This window comes from Manis pentadactyla, chromosome 8 (genome assembly GCF_030020395.1).
Source record: "Manis pentadactyla isolate mManPen7 chromosome 8, mManPen7.hap1, whole genome shotgun sequence".
NCBI lineage: Eukaryota > Metazoa > Chordata > Mammalia > Pholidota > Manidae > Manis > Manis pentadactyla.
The window spans coordinates 93504913-93517862 of NC_080026.1; the positions used below are offsets into that span (position 1 = coordinate 93504913).

General features: G+C 48.6%; 2 protein-coding genes across 3 annotated transcripts in view; one reads left to right on the top strand and one right to left on the bottom strand.

Moving 5' to 3' along the window:
- SGPL1 (sphingosine-1-phosphate lyase 1) overlaps positions 1-6313 on the top strand; it is a 68624-nt gene extending 62311 nt beyond the window's left edge. The window contains exons 13-15 of the mRNA XM_036928461.2: positions 934-1080; positions 2087-2207; positions 2740-6313. Of these exons, the coding sequence (XP_036784356.1) occupies positions 934-1080; positions 2087-2207; positions 2740-2880 (409 nt within the window). The 3' untranslated portion in view covers positions 2881-6313. The remainder of the gene's footprint in view (positions 1-933; positions 1081-2086; positions 2208-2739) is intronic.
- A 1454-nt stretch (positions 6314-7767) lies between these two features.
- On the bottom strand, positions 7768-12518 carry PCBD1 (pterin-4 alpha-carbinolamine dehydratase 1). Of its 2 annotated transcripts, XM_036928465.2 has the most exons (4): positions 12302-12439; positions 9492-9623; positions 8889-8969; positions 7768-8110 (listed from the first exon to the last, which is right to left on the bottom strand). In XM_036928465.2, exons 1-4 carry the CDS (start codon positions 12302-12304, stop codon positions 8012-8014), a joined length of 315 nt encoding a protein of 104 aa, XP_036784360.1. In that variant the 5' UTR covers positions 12305-12439; the 3' UTR covers positions 7768-8011. The 2 variants fall into 2 exon arrangements, with proteins under 2 accessions (XP_036784360.1, XP_036784361.1); XM_036928466.2 differs by lacking the exon at positions 9492-9623 and having other exon boundaries at positions 12302-12518.
- Between the last annotated feature and the right edge of the window lie 432 nt (positions 12519-12950).

The window sequence follows — 12950 nt, forward strand, 5'->3', positions numbered from 1 at the left end:
GCTGTGACTTGGAGATTCAGTTAGGGCTTACCTGTAGGCCATCTTGTCTCCAAGGATGTCTTACCAACTGGCAGCTTTTCAAATGCCAAGTATAGTTTAATGGTTAAGCCAGTGGTTCTCAAACTTAAACATGTATCCTCATCTCCTGGAGTGCTTGTTAAAATGTAGACTGCAGGGCCCTATTCCTAGACTTCTGATTGAGAAGAATGAGAATGACGGTCTGAGGATTTGCTTTTCTAGGAAGTTCCCAGAGGATACTGATACTGCTGGTGTAGGAATCACATGTGGAGAATCACTGGAGTAAGAAAAGAATAGCAGATGAGGGCAGAAGGTGTGGGGTAAAGGGGGTATGATGAAATCGGGGTTAAACTAATGTTAGAACTGGGCCACATGCTTTGTCTGACATACCTGTGCACATATTACCTGCCTGTGTCTCTGTGTGTGTCACTGGGATTGGGGAGGTTTTCTCAGAATTATGAGGGTGAGTGAAAGCAGCCAGTAGGCCTGTCTCATTTGAAAAAGTCTGCATATGGTTCTGATATACCTGTCTGTTGAGAACTGCTGTACCATTTCCTACTTGAGGGATCACATATATGACCTTTTAAACTGTAGAGGTGGAGGGATTGTTTTTCCATAATTTTTAAAAAATACATCTTTTATGTCTCAGATGCTCCTTGGAGCATTCATAATTTAGGAGTTGGGCAGACAGGTTAGGAGCCAGTGATTCACTGATGGGGTTTGGGCTTTTGAATATTTGTAATGTTTAGGAACCACTGATCTCAGCCTAGCCACCTTGCTTGAAAAGAGGAAAAAATTAACGCCCCAAATGGTTATATATTGTGTTATGAGGGAGTTGTTACATGGTTAGAGATGATGGCCAGAGGAACATATGTGGCTGAATTTCCTTTCTGTTTACTTTTTGTTTGATTTAAGACTGGAAAATATCAAAGGTATCTTTGTTTTTGGGAATCCGCAATTGTCAGTCATTGCTCTGGGCTCCCGTGATTTTGACATCTACCGACTTTTTAACCTGATGACTGCTAAGGGGTGGAGCTTGAACCAGTTGCAGTTCCCACCCAGGTAAGCTTGAAGAAGCCTCTTTCCCTTCCTTTGCTCCATGACTTTTGAAAAACTTGAGTAGCAGGGTGACCTGAAGTACAGAGACTGACTTCTAGAGCCCAGCACTTCAGTGGCAGCTGTAGCATCTATGGGATTTCTGTCTTGCTACCTGGAGTTATTCAATATCAGGAACAAGACCATTAACTTTAAAGCTGGCAAAATTAGGTGGCAGCATCTTGAGCCCAGTGGTCAGTCCTGAGACCCTTTTCCCGCATTCTCTTTCTCGGCTGTAGACTCTGATCCATCCTGGGCACAGCCATCTTACACTGACTTTTAATACTCAGTAATACTTAGCTCAGAGCCTGCCAGAGGGTCTCTAATAATCATTCAGCCCTGCTCCTGTCTTTTTCATATGCTTATCTAATCTAATCATCCATGATACTTTTAAATAAACTCTCCACACCAACAGAATAGGCCTCTTCAGTGTCCTCCATGTGCCCTGACCCTTTCACATGTTGGCGCCATTGCCGGTTCCGTCCATCCCCATTTTCTCTACTTTTCACAAGCCCTTTGTGCCCACTCTCCCTCTGGGGGTGGGTGAGGGTCAGTGGGGAGTTTCTTCTTTGACCTGAAGTCCTTTGAGACCCCAGCCATTTGGCTTTATTCCCATGATGGTTTATCATCTAAGATAAAAAGCATCCCATTGTGGGGTCACGTGGTTGAAGGCATAGCAGTTGCCAGTTTTTGAGGGCAGGGGTGGGACAGAAGAGCCAGCCGTGTTCATTCTGTCTGGATGGTACTTGATCATGCTGAGGCCATGAAACCCCCATTTCAGTCCGTGCTTGACAACCATGTATTTGAGAGCTCTGATTTCCCAGGACTGGGAACAACTTGGATGGCTGCCCCTGGTGCAGGTGATGTGAAGAAGCAGCCAGTAAATTCCTGTATTTGGGGCTGCTTTGTTGTAGAACACTTATTTTTTCTTTTTCTAAGGTTCACCTCTCTTTGTCTCTCTCTTCTCCCATAGTATTCATTTCTGCATCACGTTAGTGCACACTCAGAAGCGAGTAGCCATACAGTTCCTAAAGGATGTCCGGGAATCTGTCACTCAAATCATGAAGAATCCTAAAGCCAAGACCACAGGAATGGTAGGAATTCATGGGGTTTTTTCTTCCTGAGGAAGTTTAGGTGTTGGGGGGGAGTTTTGGAAGAATCAGATGTTCTTGAGTCCGTTCTTGCCTCTGTCCCTTTTTTGCAAACCCCTTTCCTTATTAATTGGAGCTGATGGTTTCTGCCTCATCCATTCCCAGGGTTTTTAAATCTCAAATGAGAGAGAGACTATATTTAAAGCACCTTGTAAATTTGAAAGTACTATATACAATGGCAGGTGGTGATAATATACATTTGGGAAGAGAATTTTGACACAGGAAAGGCAATAAGCATGTTTTCTGTGAAATTTTCTAAGAAAATGCCATAGGATAGTGCCTTTGGGCAGAAAGGCAGACTGGAAAGTCCTGTGGGCAATGTACTGAGCCAGGTGTCTTTCTGATAGAATGGTGCCTGGGGTGGGAGTGGAGTGAGGAGGAGAGGGCACATAGGGGAGGGGAAGATGATAGCCACAGCTTTATTCTTGTCCTCTACCCCTCGTCACTAATAACGATTCTTTGACTGGATTTGCAGGGTGCGGTCTACGGCATGGCCCAGACAACAGTTGACAGGAACCTGGTGGCAGAATTGTCCTCAGTCTTCTTGGACAGCCTTTACATCACGGACACTGTAGCTCAGAGCAGCCAGATGAATGGTTCTCCAAAACCCCGCTAAGCCCAGACCCTTTCTGGCCCCAAGGGTCTTCTGGCTTTCAGAAGGCTCTCAGGGTGTGGAACAAGCCACGCACAGTTTTATTTAACATCTGGTCTTACTCCCTAGAGCACAATGAGACAGACCACAAGACAGCTTGATCCTCAGGATTCCTGTTCCTCTTTTTATCATCCTTTTGTGATTTTTAATATGAAGACCCTGGAGGATTCCATTACGTAATTGTTTTGCCCTTGTTCTTAATGTTGCCTTAGGAATTGTTTTAACGGTTTCCTTCTCTAACCTCTCTACCTTTAACTTCCCGTAATCACTATGTGGTAGCTCTGACCTGTCCTAATACCTCTGGGAAGCTAGGGTACAGTTTATGAGGTGAAAAGGGTGTTTGTTATCTCCGGCAGATTGGCTGGTCAGGTAGGAAGCATTTGGTTAACATGTTTCCCTAGGTGGGTGGTAGGTGTGCTCTGAGTGGGAGGCTTGTTCAGCCCTCCTCTTTGAGTAGGTTACTTGTCTCAGAGTCACTTTTGTTGCAGTTCATTTTGTTTTACCAGGACAGATTGACCAGGCCATTGTTCCTATTATGCAGGATTGGCATGGTCGGCATACCTGCCCAGTCAGCTAAGGCAGGTGTGGAGTGGTCCATCGGTCCTCTTCTGTACTTGCAGTCCCCATTGATACTTGGTTGCCACTATGCCTGGAGATTCTTGTTTGAAATTAGAAATGCTTGCACTTCTTTGTTCTTGCTTCCAGGAATTAGGAAGAGAACATGATTTCCTAGAGAATCTAGAACTCTCTGGTCCTGGTGCTGCCTCTTTGAATTGGCAGTATTCAGAGCACACCTGAACCTTCTCTTGGGCTGGTGGTAATCAGAAATCAGACCCTTTTCTATACTTTTCGAAGTATCAGAGGAAGATGAGCACCTAAATTCAAGTACATGTCACCAAAGTTGGTGGTGGTCCTCCCCTGCCCTGCCGCTGCAGGCTGTCATGTAGGAGAACATGTCTGCCTGAAGAACAGCTCAAAGTACCTTTACAGGTTGCCGTGATTACCCATGGTGGGTGCGAAGAGCCTGTGATAGCCTCCAAGGCAAGGAACATTTCTCCCCATTTTGTGTTCTTCCTGCCTCTTCCTCCTTTATTCAGCTCCCAGAGGTACTATGGCAGTTTAGCCTCAGGTGCTGGATGCTTCTCAGCCTTGACTAGAATGAGGTAAACATTTTGGAATAGGAAAACATGATGGCAAGTGTCAGTTATGGTCTAGGGCCTGGGATTCCTTCATAAGACTAGTTGCTCAGGGTGGTGCAGGGACCAAACCCTGTGCCCACTTCCTGCCCTCTTCTCTCCTGCAGGGGACGCTTATCTGGGTTGAGGCACTGTCCTGTTCAAATGAAGACATACTGTGTGCCTTTTTCCTCAGCACTGAGCATTAGAGGGCTATTCCTGATCCAAGCCCCAAGGGGAAGGGATCAGTTTTTGAGGTTTTTATTTGGGTAGGGGAGTACTTAGGATAAGTCAGGAGAAACTTTCCTTTGTTCCATTACCCTTCTCAGGGACTCCTGAATATTCAGCCTCTTCAGGCTGGTATCCTTTGGCCTCCCTTACTGGGAATGCTGGCTTGGAGAGCCAAGATGACCAGACGTCCCCCAAGCTCCTTACCATGTTTGTCTGACGTGTTCTTTGGTGCATACTCCTACATAGTAACTCACTAGCTGGCCGTGTCATTGCAGGGCTGGCATGGGCTGTGTGTGCATGTGTGTTAGACAGAGAGGCTGAGATCCTTCGGATGTGGGAGTCACATTCCCTCCAGTTGCTGAAGTGGTGGGCACCTCCTGAGAGAGGAGCTGTGGGCGGAGCTGTTAGGAATTATCTCTTGGATCTCCAGTGCATTCTTTATATTGGAGGAAGTCTAGGGGCTCAGAACCACCCAGCAGGCACCGCTCTGGTTTGTCAGCTGCTAAAATGGAGAAGCAGCGTGTTCTACAGAGTGCGCCATTGCTTCCAGTCTCCCAGGACCACCTTCTGTGCTCTGACGACATTGCTGCCTGGAGGTGATGGTGTTTTTCAAAGGGACCTACTGTAGCCACTTTTAATTTATGATCATGAGCTTTACTTTAGTTTGACCTAACACTTGTGGGGTTTCCATTCAGTATGTATCTGCACATAGTAACACCTAGTCTGGCAGAGTTGGGTAGAATGTCTTGATGTCAGGTTGCTGGCAGATGTCCCATTGACTTCTGCAAAAACTAAGCTGTCTTCTGCATTTGAAGTAGCATGTGAGTTTTGCCAGCTTTTACTCTTACCAAGTTTTACACTTGGAAAATGGTACTTGACTCTTTTAAAATCTTTTCTGTCTTTAACCTTTCTGTTCCTATCTCAGTGCTCCCTTCCAAATTGCAGCAATAATCTCTTAAAAGGCAATTAAGAAATTAAATGTCCCAGATTACTCACTGTGGATGGTTGCATTCATTTGTTAATTTTTAGGCACCCACAGGAGATCCCAGATTGTGGTGGCATCTTGAACTGGCTCCTGGCGAGAGATCGCCCCCTTGCGGTTAAATGGCTGTGTGACCACTAATAATACTTAGGGCCACTAGGCAGCTGCAGGTGAGCAGCAGCCGCACTCAGTTATGAGCACCTTCATAGGTAGCTCCTGCAGGAGTGGTGGTCATACCTGTCGTAAGTCTTTAGCTCCCCAGGGCCAGGGTGTCCTGCCTTAAGTTTTCTGTCATCTTTATCATAAATTTCTGCTTATACCTTAATGATGGATTGAGCTATCTGGGGTCTGCTCCATCCCACTGGGCACTGTGACTCTGCCTAACTGAGCTCTGCATTTGGTTTGGGAGCTTATAGACCCCCTCAGATTGTCTTTGCATATGTAACCACTGGGTGTTTTGCTCCATCATGAATAAGAAGTGAGATGTCTTTCCGCAGGGTTATTCAGGTTCTCAAGGCTGTCTGTCATTCAGGTAAACCCAGCTTTTTATTCTTTCAGCCTATTTGGACTTGGCCAGAATCAGGCTGAGGAATGCCGTCCTTGCTCTGGTTTTCTGCCAAATGACTTGGTTGCCTGAGCACCTACTTGCTTTGGGGTAAACCCTCGAGACAGTGGGACCAGGATGTGTTTGGTTAGGAGGCCTGGCCCATCCAAGAAATGGCTGCGTGCTTATACCTGCTCCTTACAGCTGTGGGCCCCCTTGCCTTCTCTGCTGGTTCTTGGTAGTAACTAGCCACTCTTAGCTGGACCCAGTAGTGACAGATGTCATGACGGCGAGCCACCAGCTATAGCCTGGGTAAGCAGAGTCAGCTGTCGGGTGCCTTTAACTGAGTTGGATCTTTACTGCCTTACTCCTTGTGCTGCTTTGTCATTATCTCTCCTTAACAGCCTCCCCTGTAGTTTCAATTATTTGCATGAATTTTAGAATAAACATAATTATTTATGAAAAGTATTGTGTCTTTGTCCCACATGAAGGTGCTTCATGCAGCTGTAGTGCCCTCTAAGTTGGCATTTCCAGCCCTTGATCCATGAGTGTAAGCAGAGCCAGGAAGGTGGTGTAATACATAATCCATACCTCCATGTCTGGTGGCTTCTGTCCCCTAATCCGCAGTCACCAGGTCATAATGCACTTAGAAAAACTTGGAGCAGATGGCAGACCAGTCTGAACCTTGTTGGTTTTGATATTAAGCTTTGCTGAGAACTTGCTGTTAACATAGGTATTGATAATCCTTCCTGGCATAGATATATATAGGCTGGGAAGGGGCCCCATCAGTCCCTCTTAACAACCATAAGCTTATTTCTCAACCACCAGCCTTTGCCTTTGCTTTCTGGCCCTTGTTGCAGGACCAGCTCATCCAGAATTGTGACTTTGCTAGATGCCTGCTCCAAGTAACTCTGGCCTTTGCAAGTCAGCTTAGTACCCAGGCAGCTTCAGGTTAGGGGGTCATAGGTGAGACCTCAATAGGAGATGGACCTCCTAGACTTTTGCATAATAGCATATGTGAAATGATATGCCTGGACTCCTGTGGCAAGCACACTGCGAGAGGCTAAGACAGCTCTTGATGCCCCCTTCTCCCAGTCATGGTTCATCGGGGGAATGTTCTGTCCTAGTGAGTTCCTGAGGTGGGGGACTGATCTGTGTGAATCAGCTTATCATCTGCTCAGATGGTACACAGCTTGTCACCTCCTAAGCTGTGGCTTTTGCCATCTCCCCTACAGAGTAAAGTAGGCAAGCCTTGAGACTTAGTAGCTAAGTTTCTAAGAAACTGCAGAAACTGTCAGGACTAGAAATCCCCCCGTCAGGTGTTGTACACCAGGAAGAAGGTACACTCACCCTGTGCATGTGATGCAGGTGCCTTGCACACTTTTGTCTTCGCTCATCATGCTCGCTCAGCCACTCTGCCTCCAGAATCCTTTTCAGGTCTTGGAGGCGTAACTCAGATGGAGTCTCCATCCACCCTTGTTAATCACTTAGTATTCCCCCAGCTCATATCTAATCCTTGCATCTACTGTGAACTTAATCCATTCTGCCGAGTAATAGTTAACTGTTACCTGCTAATTCCCCCAGATGATCGTGAACTCGAAGGCAGGGTAGTTTGGTGCCCTTTTCCCGAGTGCCTTGAACGGTGCCTTGAACTGAGTTAAGTGCTTTAAGTGTCTGCTGACCTCAATGGGGACTGACCTGTGGGAAGAAGATTCTAGAGCCTGAGGCCAAGTGAAATAATAGTTTTATTTGAGTCATAAAAGCACACGTGTTTGTTACATAGGATGGAGTTGACTTTAGGGCCCTAGTTTCTCAGATAAGACTGGCTATCCTAGACACAACTTCTATCACAGTTTCTTGGGAAATTAATTAGAAAGAGAGCAAAACAAAGCCTGGAAAGGAAACATTACTGTTGCTGGGAAGTTATAAAGAAAGAGTTTATTCGAATTAGTGTACATGTAACAGTGCCCCAAGGGTGGAGAGAGTGGGGTGGGGAAAAACAACGTGATGTCGGCAGTGGTGCTGGCATCTCCTCTTTCCATAGCAAGGACTCAGCCCCAACAGAGGCAGCAATGTCAGTTTTGACTGTAGCAACGTTTCAGTCTCCCTTGTTCCCTCTCTGGTTCCCCTTCCCCTGAGGAATTTGAAGCCAAAGGGTAGTGCCTATGTCATGGACACTGCCACTTGTTCGATGAAGCTGGCCAGGTTTATGTCCCGTTCTGAAAGGCCTGCACACTCATGGGTGCTCAGGGTGATGTGGACCTGAAACAAAACCAGAGATTCAGGACCAGCTGATTCCACAGACCTCACCTAAGAGCAGGGGAGAGTCACTGGCCACTGGGCTCAGCCCCATTAAGAGCTCCAGAATAGCAGCCAGTCACTACATTCCCTGGGGGCTGTCTTTCTGGCAAATCTTCCCACAGTAGTGCACAACTGTCTTCTATTACATCTCCACAAATAATGTGACTTCAACTATAGAATAAAAATGAAACACCCAAATACCAAGAGCAACCTAAAAGCTAAAGATGAGACCAAAAACCTACTCCATCTCCTCCATGCTAACCCTTTACAGGTCATCTCTTAAAACCATCATGTTTTTTGGAGTCCAGCATAGCTCTTGGCACACGGTAGGCACTTGATGGAATTCATTCAGCATACAATCATCTGTTTGTTGTGCAAGGGTATTAGTTCAGATTTCTTATTTTTCCATTCTTCCTTCCTATCTCCAGAAAGGTTTAGCCATTTAGAACTGTTAACAGTGAATACACTCGAGTCCCACAGCCTTGCCTCCCTTGGTTTTTGCTTCCTTAATGTCTTGTCAATGTTTACTTTAACCTTGAGTGTTTTAATTTGCATTTCTTTAATTTGTAGTGAGACTGAAATTTTTCCGGAGGTATTAATGTTCATTCTCAGAAAGCCCAAAAGGAGGAGTGGACAGTCAGCCTCTGGGTGAGGAGGGCCCACGGGGAAGTCCCTGGAATGACCCTTCAGAATGACATGGAGTTCTTGGAACTGAGCCCCATGAGCACACATCACTCACCTTGTTGTACACGTTGAACCATTCAGGATGGTGGTCCAGTTTCTCAGCCTGCAGGGCCACTCTTGTCATGAAGCCAAAAGCCTGTTTAGTGAAGTGAGACCCGGGTTAGTATTCTGAGAGGACTACTGGACACCTCCTTATGGCAGTGCAAGGTCTATATACAGGAGGGTGGACTAGCTCCTTGAAACAAGGAGACCTCCCTAGCTTGAATCATCCCACCACCGTCCTGCCACTGGTTCTGGGGGTAGAGTTCGAAGTGGGCTTTCTGCAGTAGGAAGAGTCTTGTTACTGAATCACTAAGAAGGTGGAAACCAGAGGTTTTTAGTCTTGGCCAATCTCTTGATTATCTACTAAGCTGTCTTCAGATGTACATTTGTTTCCAACTTGAACTCTCCCCTCTAAGGATTGTTCCTATAAGTTCAGGTACGGAGAGCCCAAGACCCTTCTCCCCACTGTCCACTCCCCAAGGGTGACACTTCCCCAGTAAGCAGGATTAGTGTAGTGCCTGAGAGTCTTGGCTAACAGGACGTCAAGGGAGAGAATTTCTGGAGTGTGACCCCATCAGCCCCCGTCTCAGAAAACTGTTCCACCCTCACGCCGAACCCTGTTGAAGTCTTTGAAATGAAACTGCTTGAAGATGGCATCTCGGCCTTCCAGCTCATTCCACCCCACAGCCCTCAGGTTTGGCAGCAGCTGGTCCCTTTCTTCTGCGCTCAGCCTGTGTGCTTTGCCAGCCTAGGAGAGGAAAAAAACAAAGTCCCAAGGGCCTTTCTTTTTACAAGACAAAAGAGAGGGCCCCAGGTCTGTGGGGGTAATTTAGCCAGTCTGCACTGGCTGCTCTGGTGACACAAGGGGAGCTGGTCCAAAACAGTTGATGGAGAGGTATCTGCCTTGGAGATGGGGCCTTAGCTTCTGCACCGACAGGTTTTTAGATTTCAGGTTCCACTCAGACCACAGAAAATCCTGAGGTATAATGCAAGTCACTGGGACTGAGAAACACTCCTCCCCCACCCCTGCACTCAAAGCCTTGCAGAGGGCACCCCTGGGAAAACAAACTTGGTCTCTGTTAATGAGGGAGTAAGCAAAATCAAGCCTGGCTGCTGTGTGTCACCCATATAGCCTTTTAGGCAAAGAGCACCCCAAGCTGTCTAACCTTCCTTTTTATATTAAGGACCTTATCTAGCTCACTCCCACACCCTTACCATTACTTGTCATGTGTATTGAAGAGGAAACAGGCCCAGCGGGGAAATGAAGACAGGCATCTGTTCTCAAAGTGGCTGTGTGCGTCAGCATCCCTGGGGCTGGGCAAAGGAACTAGCACTTAAAGCAGGTTCCCGGTGATAAAACTGTAGTTGATGACTGGCATTACCTCCCAGTGGGTACTCCATCATGCTCCCATGTAGCATTTGGCTCCCGGCGGCCAAGCCTAGGTCTCTAATTTCCATCTTTTTTTCTTTTCTGACAGCTTGGGAAGCCCAAGCCATAGAGCTCAATCCCAAAAGGGGAGGCAACTGGCAAACCCAGTGCCCCGTCCTATTTCCCTATTGTGCAAGTGCTCTCAAGGCAGTCCAAACTGGCACACTTCAGGCTATGAGTAGAATTGTCAGAACAGGAGGCAAAGGTCAGTTCCATCCTCTAGGAGGAGCCAGGTCTAGGAGCTTAAAAGACCCCAGAATTTAGGGTACTGGAAGCTACCCGAGGACAGAAACCGTGGCGTGCTACATTAAAAGGGAATCAGTGGGGCCTAGGAAGAGAATGTGAGGGGGGTTAATGTAGCTGGTAACGAGACAGTTGCAGACTGGAGTTTTTGCAGGACTTGTTCAAGCCCCACTTCTGCCATTCACCAGCCAGGTGGCCCTGTAGCAGTCATCTGCCTTGGCCTCAAGGGTAAAAGGGAACAAGAACTTCATAGATCAGCAAGAGGAGCCAATGAGACACTTGAGTAAATTCCGCTGTTATTAAGGGAATGTCATCCACCTTTTTAAGGAGCCTTCCTGGGACAGGCCTTACGGGTTTGGGGTGAACTGGGAAAGCACTGTGGCACTCTCTCCTTGAAAATGAGTGTTCTCTTTGGACTTAATCCAGCTTGGTCTGCCTCCTCTCCTGGGTTCCGGAAGGCTAGAGATGGCAGCAGAGGTCTGCATCATGTACCCAACCCTGTCTGTTCTAGAGCTGGCCTTTCTCAATGGCTGATAAGCTATCCATGTATTCCAGGCAAATGGATGACCAGATGTCAGCCAAGGCATCAGAACCCACTGTTGAGTTCTTTAGCTCTGAAAGGAGTGGGTGGGTACTAGTGAGCTCCTAGGAGGCCCTCCTTTCTCTTCAGAGTCTTCCGGAACCCCCAAATTTCACAGCAGGGGCTGAACTGACAACCCCCCCAGAGATCTGGGCTCAGGGAGGGGGAGGGGCAGTGTTTGCTTAGTAAATCACAGGTCAGGCCTGGACTCAGCCTTGGTCTCTGGGCAAGTGTGCAGAGGGGTTACTGATTACCCACGCCTTGCATCTCTGGGGCCTCATTCACCTATCAGCCTCACCACCTCCCCTCCCTCCAAGCTATAGCCTTCAAAATACTCTCCCAGATGTCACCACAATCCCAGCTGCTCCTAATGCTTTAGGGCCAGAAACGGGCTGTTTTTAATAAAGCCTTTCTTCCGGGGCTAGATGCCCCTCTCCTCGCTGCCCCCCACGGGCTCACCTTCATCTCCCTAGATGATGGACAGCTGAGGACAGGGCCTGAGAACCTCCGGGGGCGGGAGGAAGGGGGGAAAGCTCAGCCTGGAGGAGGGATGATCCTGAGCAATCACGTCCCCACTGCTGGGCACAGGCCTCAAAGGAGGCACCAGGAGCTGGCTCTGAGGCCGAGGGCAGCACAGAGGGCTTAGCCAGAACCCGTGCCAGAGATGCAAGCGGGGAAGGTAAACAGGCACACGGAGGGAAACCCAATTATGTCTCCAGTCGCCCTCCCGTCAATACAGAACAGAACCATGCAACAAAGGGGGACAGTATCTGCGGGCTCACCAGGCTGTGCTTCCCCCACCTCAGCCCACGTCCCACGGCCGTGCGCAGGGAGGTCACCAAGCCCCGCCCGCAGAGTTGAGGCGCCGAGGGCCCCCCGACCTAGGAGCTAGGGGCAGGCCTGAATAGGGCCTCGCTGCCACCGGGACTTGCCGTCATCCCTCTCCCGGCCTCGGCTTCCCCTGGGGCATCACCCGGGGGTGGGAGCCGGACGGAGATGCCGACTCTCCGAGCCCGGCGCCCGGGGCTGGTTTGCAAAGGACCCTCCCCGCCGCCCGGCCGAGCGAGCGGCCAGGGCGGGAACCCCGGCGGGCCCCGTCCTCTTCTCTGCCCCGCCCGCGCGCCCGTTCCTAACCGGGCTGCCCCGCTCGCGGCGGTGCGCGACCCCCGCTCACCATGTCCGGCGGGGCGCCGACTCGGCCGAGCAGCAGGTGGCGGCTGGGAGGGCGGGCGCGGCGACAGGGCAGCTGTCGGGCGGGGCCGCGCTCGGGCCGCCCCCGGGCGGGGAGTGCGAAGGGGAGGGGCGGACCCCTTTAATCATTAACCCTGGCCTCAAGGGACGCGCTCGGCCGTCGCTCCCTTCCAGCACCTTCCTCCGTGCCGTTGTTACAGGGATCTCAGGAGTTAAAAGTCAGCGGGCTCCAAAGGTCTGCATTTTCATCATGCTCTGCCGTTTAACCAGTTGTGGGACCCTGGGTGCTAGATTACATTTTTCTTTTTAAAAAATACCTTGTTGAGTTACTGACCTACAGTAAACCACGTATTTAAAATGTATAGTTTTGATGCGTTTTTGACGTGTGTATGCTTCCGTGCAGCCATCACCATGGTCAAGATCATGAACATATCTTATCACCCCTAAAAGTTCCCTCCTCTCTCCTAGACAACCATTGGTTCTATTCTGGTCACTATACGTTAGATTGCATTTTCTAAATTTTTTTTGTAAATGGAAATCATACAGTGTATACTCTGTGTCTGGCCTATCAATCAACATAATTACTTTGAGGTTCATCCATGCATTGCATATATTAATAGTTTCTTCCTTTT